General features: G+C 31.2%; 1 protein-coding gene across 1 annotated transcript; it reads right to left on the minus strand.

Moving 5' to 3' along the window:
* Window positions 1-5,282: 5,282 nt before the first annotated feature.
* On the minus strand, window positions 5,283-8,015 carry LOC145628312 (receptor-like protein 7). Its single transcript, XM_081680596.1, has one exon. It carries the CDS (start codon window positions 8,013-8,015, stop codon window positions 5,283-5,285), a length of 2,733 nt encoding a protein of 910 aa, XP_081536722.1.
* Between the last annotated feature and the right edge of the window lie 7,388 nt (window positions 8,016-15,403).

Raw genomic sequence — 15,403 nt, forward strand, 5'->3', positions numbered from 1 at the left:
AAAATGTTCGATTTAATACATAAAAAAAAATTAAAAAAAATAGCAAAAAATAAATAAAATAAATGTTCAAAGCCCGTTGGGTTGACCCGGCCCGAACCCAAAACTTTAGGCAAGGGTTAAACATTTCGTGACTCGTAACCTGACAAGACTCAATTCAAGATGACTCATGACCCGACCCTAATTGACAGAGCTACATAGTAATAAAATTCTATTAGATTATGAAGTATATTATTTTAACCGGTATGGATGTTTTACGATTTGAACTACTTCCTTCGCTACAAAAAATATTATGATATAAAAAATAAGTTCATATGATAATTTTTGTGAATTATAATCTAATAATTTTTTCGAATAAAAATATAATTCACTTTGTACATCTAAAGTATTGATATTTTATCGAAAATAAAACTCTAAACTATCAATTTTATCCTAATTAAAATTCTATCCAAATAGAAACTTAAACTAACTTTATTTTTTATTTTATAAAATCTATTTAAATCTATCCATCGTGGCGCGACACTTGGCATTCGACACTTGGCGAAAAGTTAGAATGCCAAGTGTCGATATCTCGTGACCTGGCTAAAAGTTTAGCTTTATATATTAGTTATATGATGTGTAATTTTTAATAATAAATACATGTTGAAATATGACTAATCTTTTCCTCCCATTTAGTCTTCCCCTCGGTTTTATACATTAAAAATATTTTTTTTTCGGGTAAAATTTATGTTAGGGATATGATAATTTTTGTGATACACAAGGGTAATTTTATATGTTGAGCAACTTTAACTCATCTTATAATAACATACTCCGTAATAATAAAAGTCCGCCTTAGCTTAATTTTAATCAAGAATTTGTGTTTCCATTTTCATCGTATTCAATAGTAACTTAAAAAGTCGTGATAATTGATAAATGCCACTATATATGCCTATATGGTTTATGGCAATTTGTAAAGTATTGAATATTGGTAATAATGAAGTGTACTTAGACAAAGATTTATGCTAATAATAATGGAAATCACTCTTTAATTGAGAATTTAACTAGACATCAAGGTCAATTACCACGTCATATTAGATCCAATTTTCTCAAAAAATAACAAAAACATTGGTAAAGTACTTGGAACAAACAACCGACACTGCAGTCATGTAGACAAAATACATGTGTATGCAAAAGTTTCCTGCTTTTAATTTTGTTAAATTTACTTATCTACCACCAAATGGTAAAAGAAATGGGTATATTCTTCGTTGATTTAATCGTGTTTTTGATTGAATTTGGTTCATATTGTTGACTAGAGTCACTAGATTGAAATGAAATCAATCATAGTACTTTTGACACTAAATCTAGGTGTACCTATCTATGTTCCACTGGCTAAATAGGAAACTATGGTTAGCTTAGTTCCACTGATAGGTGGTACATTAAATCAAAGTAGGTTTGGAAATTTGGAATAACCTGGTTTCTCCATTACGTGTAAAATGGGTCATTTTAACCTCTTTTTAAGTATTGATAGATAAGATGTATAAGGACCTATATGTGTCGCCTTGACTCCTGGCCTCCTTGTTTAAATTCAGAAACTTTAAAAGAAAATTAGGGCTCACTAGTATAATACGTGAGGTTGTGACTTATACCTTTTGTATCAGGTAGCGTTCTTGATTATGTTAGTTTGATCTAATACAAAATTATTGAAGCATGGCTAATTTGCTATCTTGACTTAAAATTGTCATACTTAATTGATTGAAACTCATCTTGTATTCAACTATCATCCTTTTAATGCTACATAGTACTTGTACTTAATTTAAACATGCTATCATACCCCCTATATTTTTTCTTGCGAAACTAATACCTTTATTACATAAATATAAGTGATCAAATATTCAATAATCCAATTTAAATTTGAATTTGGAAAAAAATTGTTAGATAAATTTGGATTATTGATGAACCAATAAGATTGTCAATTTGGTATAAACCATTTCCTATATATCAAAGACTAAGGGCCTGTTCTCATTGACTGAACTCAGCTGAACTGAACTGAAATGAAATGAATATTTTATAAGAGAAGGAAATTAGGAGCCGAATTGAAGTGAACTGAATTTCGACGTATGAGAACAGACCCTAACTTATCTACAATTATTATTAAAATTCAAAGGGATAATATGATCAAATTGACAAACTATAATTAAATTTCAAAATAACTATAATTAAAATACAAGTAATGACTCAGTACATCGTTAGGGCCAAAAACTAGTTCAGAATCAATTACTAATTTTCATATTCTATTTAATTTCTATTAATTTATTGCTCTGTTTAATTTCTTATGTTTTGGCACAAATGATTATTTGGATCTACTTTCCTTTTATTTTTCCAATCAACTTTACCTTGTATTTGAAACACATAATCCAAACCCAAACTATGAAAAGCAACTTAACAAAAGTTAGACTCAAACCAAAATAGATCAACTTGATAGGCTAATCTCATTGATTATTATTATTATTATTTTTTAATTATAATGAAACTTTATATTAAAAACAAAATGATGAGTCACTCAATCATGACCTAAACCAAATGATTTCGAATCAAACATGATTCAAGCCACCCACTTACCACCTTACAATGGATAAAACTTAACTCGAACCCGACCCGAAACAAATTATGAGCCTAATTTACTAAAGACAGCTAAAAGGAGCAAAGGTGGAAAACAAACAAAGCATCAACACTATAGCACCATAAAAGCCACTCAGAAAAAAACAGGATCAAATTACACAGAGCATAAGTCTAATCTCAAGAAACCCCAAATAAACAAAAACTAAAAAATTTACAGCCCCCAATATTTTTCTCAGAGAATCTCTGCATAACTCAGTTCATCTCTTTCCTCTTTCTCTCTCCTCTTTTTCCTCTCATTCATTCATTCATATTCTCTCTCTAAATACCCAGAAAACCCTTCATCTGGGTTTTTTCTCTTTCATTCAAAAACCCCTAAAAAAATGGAGATCCCAGAACAGCTGATGAAGTTCAAATTCCATTTAATTGCTGGGATTTTATTATCTGGTTCAATTGTTACTTTAGTAAGTGTTGCTCCTAGATTTGTTGATCTTTTGGCTTATTTTTGGCCACTTTTAGCTTCAACGGCTCTATTTTTGGCGGTGGTTGTTGTGTTCAGCCGTGTATCGCCGCCGTCTGCCGACGCTCCCGGCGAGAAAGCCGCCGAGGGTCTCTTGGATTACGTCGCCGGACAACCGGAAGCATTTGTTGATACTTCAACCTTTAATGAGTGAGCAACAGTGACAAAATATAATGTAAAACTTTTTTATTTTTTTTATTTTAAATTTGTAGAGTAATAATTAATTCCTACTCCCCGTATTTCTCTCTTTTTTTCCATTTTAATTTCATTTCCTCTTATCTTTTAGAGTTTTAGACTTTCTTTGTGATTTGTTAGAGTTTTTATAAAGATGAAATGTAAATTTTTAGGGGAGAATAAAAAATTGAAATAAAATTAATAATAATGTTAATGTTTCCCCTTTTTTTTTGGATTTTAATGGGGGTATTGGAAATAACTCTAAAGAAAAATGGAGATCCCATCTCTTTGTTAGACTTTACATGTGTGAAATGTTTTGATTGAAAAATTGACAAGTAATACTCGCTTTGCCTCGGAATCTATTGTCAGTTAAGTCCCGTTGATAGTGTAATTTGAAGTATTGAACGAACTAAGTAACGTGACAACTAAATCTCAAAAGAAATAAGATTTAAGTTTAATAATTTTTATACACATTGACATTTTATAATGTATGTACTTTAGCATTATAAAGTTGAAGATATTAATGGGAAATAAATGGTTAATCAGAATAGTATGAATTTGTTGGTTTGTTTGGCAAGCTTTCATTTTCACTATCAATAAATCTATCCTAATTTGCAAGAACAGAGGCCTGGTTTCTTATCCTACGCCGCGGTGCTAAGTGCGCATTATAGTAAAGAGAAATAGAAGCAAAAATGGTAAAATTGTCATATAAATGGTCTTAATTTAGATACCATGGTTACTTTGCTAGATTCATAAGCATTGTATATTTGTATTTGCACTTCCAGTCATTCAAAGTTGGTAATACACAAATTCGACTTAAACCATGTTACAATTTGATTAGTGTATGTATTGTACCATTTGATCTACCTCCATTAACCTATGCTCGATTGATTAGTGTATGTATTGTACCATTTGATCTACCTCCATTAACCTATGCTCGATTGATTAGTTTATGTATTGTACCATTTGATCTACCTCCATTAACCTATGCTCGATTGATTAGTGTATGTATTGTACCATTTGATCTACCTCCATTAACCTATGCTCGATTGATTAGTGTATGTATTGTACCATTTGATCTACCTCCATTAACCTATGCTCGATTGATTAGTGTATGTATTGTACCATTTGATCTACCTCCATTAACCTATGCTCGATTGATTAGTTTATGTATTGTACCATTTGATCTACCTCCATTAACCTATGCTCGATTGATTAGTGTATGTATTGTACCTTTTGATCTACCTCCATTAACCTATGCTCGATGAATCATGATGGGAATTCATAGTACAATGCAACTAAGTATAATGATGCAACCCCTAGTTATAATGATGGTTGTTTGAAGCCACCCCTAGTTATAATGATGCAACTAAGTATCTTTTGCCCCTGCCTAGAGGTGTCTCCTTCGGTCGGGTTGAGTCTATTTCGATAAAAGTTGAGTCATGTTAAATTAGTGTGTTCATACAAGTTGAAATCTGAATTGAGTTTTTCAAATTTGTTGTCGAGTATGTCGGATCAGTTTTTAACACCTCAACTTACTCATATCGAGGTGACATGTAGTTTGAACAATGGTGTAGATTTAACTCCTATAGGTAGTACTCTGTTAATTGTGTACTTTGAAAAATATGGTTTAGTATAAGGTAGAGTGTAGTATTAAAAAAAATATTTAGTAAAGTCCAAAAAACAGAGTCTTATTTAATTTGCTGAATCAAACAATCGATAGTGATTAGTTTCCTTCTAAAAATACAGAGTAAATTAAAGGTTGTGGTGGTATACCTTGAAGAGCTCCACAACCACTCCATATATATGGTAAGATTGATAACAACTTTATGTAATAAAAAGCCACACATTCAGCCTGAACTTGCATAACTCATTACTCATTAGTAGTATATAATACATTCAACCTGAAAGTACAGCAATAAGCAATTGGATTGATGAGACATTCACCGGACAAAAGGAAACGCAAGCTAGCTATTAGCTATATTACACTCGAATTTTAGTTCCTTCTTGTTCGTGCTCTTCTTCCTCTTCGACGTACCATATTGCTCGTCCCGAAAAAGTCAAGCAAAGCCAACTCCATTCTGTCAGCCAATTTGATAAACCAAAAGGGTTTTCCCATAGAAAACATGTAATATCCCCAAGCCAACCCAACGACGATGCCAGTGCAAAATCCCATCACAATTGTTTCCCACACTTTCAATGTGCTCCCTTGATCTTCAGAATCATCTTCGTTGTTGATCACGAATGGCGTGCTATTTCCTCCACACTCGGGCAATGGATCCCCACACAATGCAAGATTCTCCTTGTATGAATCGGATGAGAATGTATTGAAGTTGTTCCCTTGAGGTATAGGCCCTTCCAATTTGTTGTTTGAAACATTGAAGACCTCAAGAAAAGTTAAAGTAACTAGTTCATGAGGAATGCGCCCACTTAGTATGTTGGAGGAGAGGTCCAAACTGTCAAGGGAGAACAACGATCCAATGGATGGAGGAATGTGCCCTGTAAGGCAGTTGTGTGAAAGATTAAGGCCTAGAATTGCAACCAATTGTCCTACATACTCGGGGATTTCTCCTTCAAATGCATTGTTTGATAGATCAAAAAAATAGAGTGTTTGAATGATCTTCTCATAAGGTAATTGCACATCTTTCACCGTCAGCTCGATGGAATAGTAAAATCCAGAATACATTGATTCCATATATTGTGGACTACCATGGTGATCAATATTGTTTGTCATGGCTAGAAAATTTTTAATGTAAGTTGTTGGAATCTTACCGCTAAAGTTGTTACTAGAGAGGTTAAGAATCTGTAATGCGGGATATGGATGATGTTCACTTACATTATTGATGTGACCGTACAATTTGTTAGAACTCAAGTCGAGGACTTGAATTCCTTGAAGAGTATGCAACCAATGAGGAAATTCATCCATGAAGCTGTTATTTCTAAGATTGATAGCTTGTAATCTTTCACACCGTGCCAAAGATCGAGGTAACTTCCCTAGCAACTTATTACTACTCAAGTCTAAATATTCTAAGTCGTCACACTTGGAAAATAAGTTTGTAGGAAGAGTTCCATGAATGTTATTAGACCTTAAATTCAACACATTAAGGCCACTACTAAAGCTTCCTAAACAATGTGGGAAATCTCCGCTCAAATTGTTGTTAGATAAGTCAAGAACCAAAAGTGATGTCAATCTGCAGATTGATGAATCTATTGGGCCCGTAAAACTGTTGTTTGAGGCTGCAAACAATTGTGTGTAAGGTGATGAAATTATTGGGAGACGCCCTGTTAGCTTATTATTAGAGATGTCAATACTATTCGAATTACCCCAGGGGAGGTTTTCAAGAACTCCGGTTATATAGTTGTATGAAACATTCAAATTCATTGAAGATTCCCTAACTAGCTGTTGTAACCATTTAGGGAATTCACCATGAATACTGGTGTTGGATAAATTTAAATCTTCCAATGAACTAGCTAAAGTGGAGGTAATTGATGAGTTAATGAGACCATCAATTATGGTCACAGAAAGGCCGCTGCTAGACAACCAAAGATACCGGAGCTTTGGATGGTTAGAAAAAACTTGATAAAGGCTTACATTACCCCTAAAGTTATTGTATGAGAGGTCAATGTTTTCTAATGACTTCAAGCTAAACACCCAAGTCGGAACATCTCCAACAAGCATATTGCTTGATAAATCAAGAAAAATTAAACTTGAGAGCTTGCTTATGTTCATTGTGGACGGAAGACTGCCAGTTAGTTCATTATCACTAAGGTCTATCTCTTCAGAAATATTCCACACCCAAAATGGAATAGTCCCATGTAGATGGGTATACCTTAAAGACAATGATTTTAAATGTTTAAATCGACTATAAAAAGAGGGTATGTTAGAAGAAAAAGTGGAATAGGTAAGATCTAAGGATTCCAATGGGCTACTCCAATTATACAATGATGGGAAATGAAAGTTTATAGGGTCATTTGACCCGAGGTCAAGACTCTTTATATGTGGTAGGTTAAGAATGCTAGTAGGGAACTCCCCTCGTAAATTGCATCCTTCAAGACCAAGATATGAAAGTGAAGACAAGTTAGTGATGATTTGAAATATCTGTGACTCTAGTTTTATGGTCCTAAGATCTAGATGTTTCAGTTTAGTAAGGTTGCTAAATACCAGCTTGACATTTGAAATTTCAAGATGATTCCATGATAAATCAAGAGATGTCAATCTAGTAAGTTGAGATATTTCAAGAGGGACTCCACCAGAAAATCCTGAATTAGAAAGATCTAGGTGTTTAAGAAAATGAAACTGACCAAATTTGTGCGAAATAGTGGATGAAGAAAAATCATTCCATGACAAATTAAGCCTTTGAAGCTGGCCTAGTTGGAAGAGACTGCTATTTGAATTGATGGTTCCGACGATACCATTGTTGTAAAGGTCAAGTGCAATGACATGATGAGTAAGAGGATGACAAGTAATTCCATCCCATTCACAACAATCGGAACCTCGTTTCCATGATCTTGTATTATTTGTAGTTATAGGGTAATAGGTATTAGCTCGTTTAAAAAAGCTGAAGGATTCTTTTAAGTGAAGCAATGCATAATACTCGTCTTGATGACATTGGTTTGAAGAAGACGTATTACGGAGAGAAGGTGATGATGAGCAAGTGACAAATACAAGATTGAAGGCAAGGCATAGACATAGTAATGAAAAACTTAGTATTATGGAAGGGCTAAACATGGTATTATTTGGTGAAGCTTACAAGTGTTTTGAGTAATAATAACTAATAAAGTTGTGTACATATAGTTGGTTCACACCAAATTTATAGAGCGAGAAATTGAAGTTACTAGAAAAGAGAATGCTTCAGTGCTTCACTCAATAATTTTTGTTTTTATCTCAAGTCCTTGGCTTTTTTAGCTGAATTTATCTCATCTGTAGTGTGGTGTATGCTTAAATCAACAATAAATGAAAGAAACGCGTGAAGTTTGGACCGAGCCATTTATTTGTCGATGATGAAAAGGTTTTAGGAGAAATTTCCCCTCTTTTCCTTCCTAGTTCCTTATGAGGTCAGTTTTTTATTAGTCAGATTAAAAAAAAAAAAGATAATACTTCCTCAGTTCTGTTTTACTTGATCTGTTTCTTTTATCACGTTTGCCAGTGCAAAACTTTAACGGTCAATAAATTTGATTCTCCATAATTAAAAAATATAAAAGTTAAACATTATGATAGTACTTATTGAGACGAATTCAAAATGATCCAACATGAATATGTTTTTCCTTACATATTATTCACAAAACACGGTCATAAGAGGGGTGGTGAATAGTGTAAAAGTCAAAGAGGGTCAAGTAAAAAAGAACAGAGGAAGTACGGAGTACACCTGTTTTTATTTTATTTTATATGTGTTCGTAATTTTATTTTATTTTTTTTTTTTAAAAAATGTTACGGAGTAGTATTTTCCGAAGATACATATTAAGACAAAATTCTTTTATTTTTTTTTTTAAAAAAAAAAGTAATATAAAAGACTCTATTGAACCGTAGTCAACCTAGCTCCGCGCAGGTCAACCTTTCCAAGCATTTTGTAGTTAGTGAGGCTTAAGGCATGTTCTCATTGACTGAACTCAGCTGAGCTGAACTGAACTAAACTGATGAACTGAAATGAATATTTTATGAGAGGAGGAAATTAGGAGCTGAACTGAACCGAGCTGAGCTGAGCTGAACTGAGCTGAACTGAACTAAATTGAATTGAACTGAACTGAATTTCAACGTATGAGAACAGACCCTTAAACTTATGACCTCAAAGTCACAAAATGAGTTTTCCACCAACTCCACCAAGTTTTGCTTGGTAGGCAAAATTGCTATATGTATATTTTTCCTTATCATAAATTACCTAAATACTACCTCCGATTCGATCGCATTATCTGCAACAATTTCCATTTATGGAAACTTCATATTATATTATGTGCAACAAAAACCAAACTTAAAAGATATTCGATAAAAATCATAAATAATCCAAATTATGAGGTTAGTTAATATCATCCAATCCCTGAAACTTGTATAATTTCCAAGTTAAAGAATAATATATAGTGTAAGGCTAGAGCTTAACTTTCATTGTAATATTTGATTTTGTAGCTAATTATTACTTTGTCCTTGGGAAGATCTTCACCATACAAGCGTTTGTACAGCATGTATATTTTATAGTATGTGAATTTTACGTTCAGAAATGTGTATATACAGATCAAAGGGGTAAGTCAAAAATATATTCAAGTAAAGCGAATTAAATGGATTAAAATAAAAAAAAAGCAAATATGTGTTTATAAATCAAGTTTTTAAAAGTCTTGGTAAATGAACGCTGAAAAAAATTAATTGTACAATAAGCTACTAGTTGTTCCAAATCACCAAATAAATGTGTTGGAAAATTTAAGTCTTGTATTTTGTCGAGAGTTGACCCACAGTCCAAATCATGACTTTGGTCGTCAACCAAACAAGACAATGACTTAGAGCATGTTCCCATACGTTTATTTTCAGTTAAATTTAGTTTAGCTCCTAATTTTCTTCTCTTATAAAATATTCATTTTATTTCAGTTCAGTTCAGCCGACTTCAGTCAATGAGAACATGCCCTTAAATTGTAATTAAATTATGCATGAGAGATGCTCTTTAGCTACGAGTATTTTTTACTACTTGTACTAATTACTTTCTCTAGTCTCTATATTATCATCACTTATAACTGGCCTCATTTTTCTCTAAAATTTCTACTCTTATTCTTTAACTTTTAACATGTAAGTGAAGAGGAGGTAATGCTACTCCTAAAATATCCAAATTGTTTTTACTTATATTTAATCTTAAATAATCAACAATATAAAATCCTCACATAGGCTTAATTGGCAACTGTTATATCTGTGGAGCTAATATGGGACATAATTGATCAATGCATAACTTCACAAAAAAAAATCAAATAAAGTGTTAAATGAAAGTTTTCCAATCTCCTCCCATCATTATATTAATGAGCTTGGATCTTAACTCATAACTTAAGTGGCATCGTTGATCTAAGTATATTTTCATAGCCCATATATCTTAACATCCTTATTTCAATTTGTCAAATAGTAGTCTATTAGTGATATCTTAAGTCATACATTTAACTCCATAATCTTGCCCAAACTTAGCTTGAATAATATGTTGAAATAATATTAATTAGTGAATTCCCATCTTTGGGGGCCCCGGAATAATTGTTGTGGTTAATTTAAGACTTATAAAACAACATCTAAGGAGATCAGATTCTGAAATGGCTGCATGGCATAGGTCATGATGCCAATGCTATCATTAAATATCAGTAATAAATTATTTTAAAATATATAATATCATGAAACTATTAAATTAACCACTATTTAATTAACAGTATAATTTAAAATAAAATTTGTTTATGATTTTTTTTTTCCTAAAAACCACACAAAAAGAAAATATAACAATAGATTTAGCGGAGGGAGAACAAAATTTAAGTCAAGTTTCCACATAATTCCCGTCAAAAAAAAAAAAAAAAAGAAGAAGTTTCCACATAATTAAGTCTTCGTCAACTAACGTATTTAACGGGGTCTTGAGACTCTAGACTTTGTAGCATAACTGCATAAGATAAGTGATTATTGTATTCATTGAACATATATAGACCATAAGTTGTATGACTTTTATCTACTATCAAGATTCCTTGCTCAAACGTTAAAAGGACAGTAAAATTTGTCATCATTGTAGGTTTCATACTTTCATATTCTATCCCCCACACAAATAGCTTTAACGATGACTTGAAAGTCTACAATTACAAAATAAGCTAATGACTTTGAAAGTTTGAAAAATAAATTAAACTATGAATGATGTTCATTAGTATTGATGAATATTGAGTAATGAAGATCTATCGGATCGTCGGGTACTCATCAACTTATTGACCATTTGTTAGACGGGAAAATCACATTTAAAGAGGTTTACAAATCACTTATTTTTTCTAACTAAATGTTACTCCATAGTAATTATATTTCTCCAATACTTTTTAATATGAAGTAATTAAGAATAAAATTAAGCATAATTTAATCTAATTACAAAATTATAGTTGCCTTACAAGAAAATTCATTTGATGAAGATTAAGGGCCTATTCTGATTGACTGAATTGAGCTGAGTTAAACTGAACTGAACTTATTAGAGCTAAGCTGAACTGAACTGAACTGCATACTTTATAAGAGAAGAAAATTAGGAGTTGAAGTGAACTTATTAGAGCTGAACTGAACTGAACTGAATTAATTAGAGCTGAACTGAACTGAAAATAATCGTATCAGAACAAGCCCTAATAATTTAATCCATTTCTGTGTTAGATTTTACGTGTGTGAATTTATTAATTTTAAACTATGTTTTGATTGGAAAATTGACAAGTAATACTTGCCTTGCCTCAAAATCGATAGGCGATCAATTAGTCCCTACGATAGTGTAATTTGAAGTATTGAACAAAGTGTAATTTGAAGTCTTGAACCTACTAAAGAACGTGACAACTAATAAATCAAGGAATAAGATCATAATCTAATAATTTTATGCACATTTGACATGTTATACAATAATCCCTATGTAATATTTCATTATACAAAGTAAGGGCTTGTTTTCATTGGCTGAAATGAGCTTAATTGAACTGAACTGAACTGATTAGAGCTGAACTGAACTGAATATTTTATAAGAGAAGGAAATTAGGAGCTGAACTGAAATGATTAGAGCTGAACTGAACTGAACTGAACTAAGCTGAGCTAAGCTGATCTGAAATGAACCAAAATGAGCTGAACTAAACTAAACTAAATTTAAAATAATCGTATCTAAATTTCAAGATATTATTGGGAAATAATAAAAGGTTATTCACTTATTCAGAGTATTATGAATTTGTTGGTTTGTTTGGCAAGCTTTCACTTTCACTATCAATAAATCTATCATAACATGCAAGAATAGAGGCCTATTTTCTTATCCTATGCCGCAGTGCTAAAAGTGCGCATCACAGTAAAGAGAAATAGAAGCAAAAATGGTAAATAGGGCATATAAATGGTCTTAAATTAGGTACCATAGTTACTTTGCTAGATTAGTAAGCATTGTATATTTGTATTTGTACTTGACTTAAAACCATGTTTGAAATTAACTAGTGTGTATTGTACCAATTGTAGTATAGTATCCAGATTAATAGGCTAATATAGTCCTCGACATATTGTTGATCATACACTATTTCTCTCAAATTTTATTCTCTTACAACACTTTTTCTCTCTCAAATTTTACTCCCTTTATTTCGTAATATTTGCAACAGTTTAATATATATTGCTATGTAAAATATTTTTGTATGTCTTTATGCATATTTTCATTATGTAAACTTTAATAATACTTCTTAATAATATATAATTACAAATATAAATGATCAAAATTGTGCATTGACATGTGTGTCATTATATTCAAAGTATTGTAAGGGTATGCGAAATGGAGGGACAAAGTACATTTTAGTATAAACAAAGTATAAATTTCATTGCTAAACCTTTATCATAAATTAGTATGGTACAGAGTATATGACAGTATAAAACTTATTTCTAAACCGTATTCATAAATTTAGGGCTTGTTTGGCATCATTTTTGGTTTTCAATTTCCTGTTTTTTTTTATTATTATTTTATTTTTAATTTTAAAAACCAAAACCAAAACCAGGAAACAAAAAAAAAGTATTTCCACTTTTCTGTTGTCAGTTTTCAAAATTATCATGATTTTAATAAGTTTAAATAATTTTTGCTTAATTATGGACATATATCATATACTTTTAAAAAAACAAAAAACCAAAAAACAGAAAACCACAACAAATGCCAAACGAACCTTTAACTTTTTGGTTGAATTGATTCTACATTTTTGAAGCCAATGTGGCACAAAAATCATACAGGGTAGGTTTAATCTCGTTAACTCATGGTAAGAAGAGGCTCATTTTGCATCCATCAATATATAGAAGTTTTTACGGAGTATTATTATTTTTTATTAAATTTTTTAATAACATGTGATTGGTGCGTATAACTACAATGAAATTTTTTCTGTGGAGGCGGATGCACCATGCATCCAGTGTTCTTTAAAAAAAGGCGGAATGAACATTTAGCTATTCAGTAAAGAGCATATAGTTGTTTTGTAAAGAACATATAACTATTTTATAAAGAACATCCAGTTTTATATGTTTTTTGTAAATCTAAAGAACATTTGTTATATTAGTAAAGAATATGATAATATTAAAGAACATTATTCATATAGTAAATGTACATTTGGTATAAATGATCATGTATGTATATGAAAATGTACATTTTACTGTATTATAATGTACATTGTATTATATTCTAATGAACATATATGTTATAATGTTGGTTACATGTTTTATGTACATTGTATTATTTGCATCATATAAGTATATGAAAAAGAACATTTTACTGTATTTTAATGTACATTGTATTATTTGGATCTAAAACTTTTTCTAAATTTGTCTATTTGCTTGCTTTCTTCTTCCAAAATATATTAATCGGTTGATCTTCTTCAAGAATTTCATTTTATTTCTCATTGCAACAACAAAATTATATCAAAATCGCAATTAATTTTCAATAAAATCAAGTATTACAATTTTCAATCAAATTTATAAAAAACAAACACTCAAACTCAAAATAAAAACTCAAAATAAACAAGTATGAATGTCAAATAAACAAGTATAAATGTCGAATTTGGTCTTACCTTTCGTTTTTATTTGTAAAATTTCGAATTTCTTGAAATTTTGTTTGAGGTTTGAGGAATTTAAATGGGTTTGAAGTTTTGTTTGGAGAGAGAAAGTGAATTTTTGGTAACAAAAAATTGAAATGATTTATAGTTAATGTATGGTAAAAAAAAATAATTATAGTACTATTTATCTATTTCATTATACAAAATTTCTTTTAAAAAAATATATATATACAAAATTGTTGCATAAAAAACTGATGTACATTACAAATGAACACTATGTTCTTTTATGTATATACTATGTTTTTTTATATGTTCAATAGTATATATCTGAATGTTCATTCCGCCTTTTTGTATTTTGGAGCGGATGCACCGTGTGGATCGTGCATCCGCCTCCACGAACCAACTATTATAACTACAAGTTAAGACCAATGCAAATTTGTTCTAGCTTAACCTTAAGTCTCAAATTTTTAAAATGCAGTAACTATGTTCGAGATAGTTTTACCGTGTTTAGAGTGTGACTTTCAGCCAGCACAAACATTGTTTGGAAGAACTAGTGTTAGTTAACGCAACCAAGCTTTAACAAGCATTCAATTACAGAGTATATACTCTATATGGGGTTATTTGGTTTAACAAATTGAAATGGAATGGATTGGGAATCCTATACCTTGTTAAACTTGTTTGGTGTGAAATCGGAATGAATTTGTATTTAACTAGGGTTTGTATCGAGTGTAGAATGGATTTAGAATCATAAGGGAAGGTGAGTATGAGATTGTAGGGGGTTGGATAGAATTGATGTCAATTAGTACGAGACTCTAATGCAAAAAATGCATGTTCAACCAAAAATTAGAAGGAAAAATTAAAAACAGTAATTTCACCTTTTCTCGATATGCTTAAAACCAGCTCTCCAATCCAATCCATTACAAAAGACCCGAGCGCGCACCAGCTAAATATTGATCAAGTCAAGTTTCCATAGGAGTCTCAGTCAAAGAACGTTGTTTAAACGTCATGGGACTTTTGGCCCAAAAAAAAGGATAAGAAAATTTGACATTATTTTATTTTTCTACAGGCAACTTAAATGACTTGACGTTGACTTAAGAGTCCAATTAACAAAGCAGCCAAACTGCCAAAGACTGTCTGTATCATACAAAAAGTGAGCTTTATTTAAATTGCTCCTTTATGCATGGCTGATAAATAGTTAATTACTTTATCAATGATAGTTCTCTCTTAATATCTATGCTAATTGGTTGTTCTATTATTTTATTTAAATGTGTTTAGATTGTATTTTTTTTTTTATCGATTAGCCTATGGTTGGTGGTGCCCTATTACCAACACTAAAATCTTGGTTCCGCCACTACTCCTATCTACTAATATTATTTGTATACCAAACAATCT

The sequence above is a fragment of the Chenopodium album genome, chromosome 4, assembly GCF_948465745.1.
Source record: "Chenopodium album chromosome 4, dcCheAlbu1.1, whole genome shotgun sequence".
Lineage (NCBI taxonomy): Eukaryota > Viridiplantae > Streptophyta > Magnoliopsida > Caryophyllales > Amaranthaceae > Chenopodium > Chenopodium album.

Coding starts and splice junctions, on each gene's coding strand:
- LOC145628312 (XM_081680596.1), bottom strand. CDS start 8,015: ATGTTTAGCCCTTCCATAATACTAAGTTTTTCATTACTATGTCTATGC.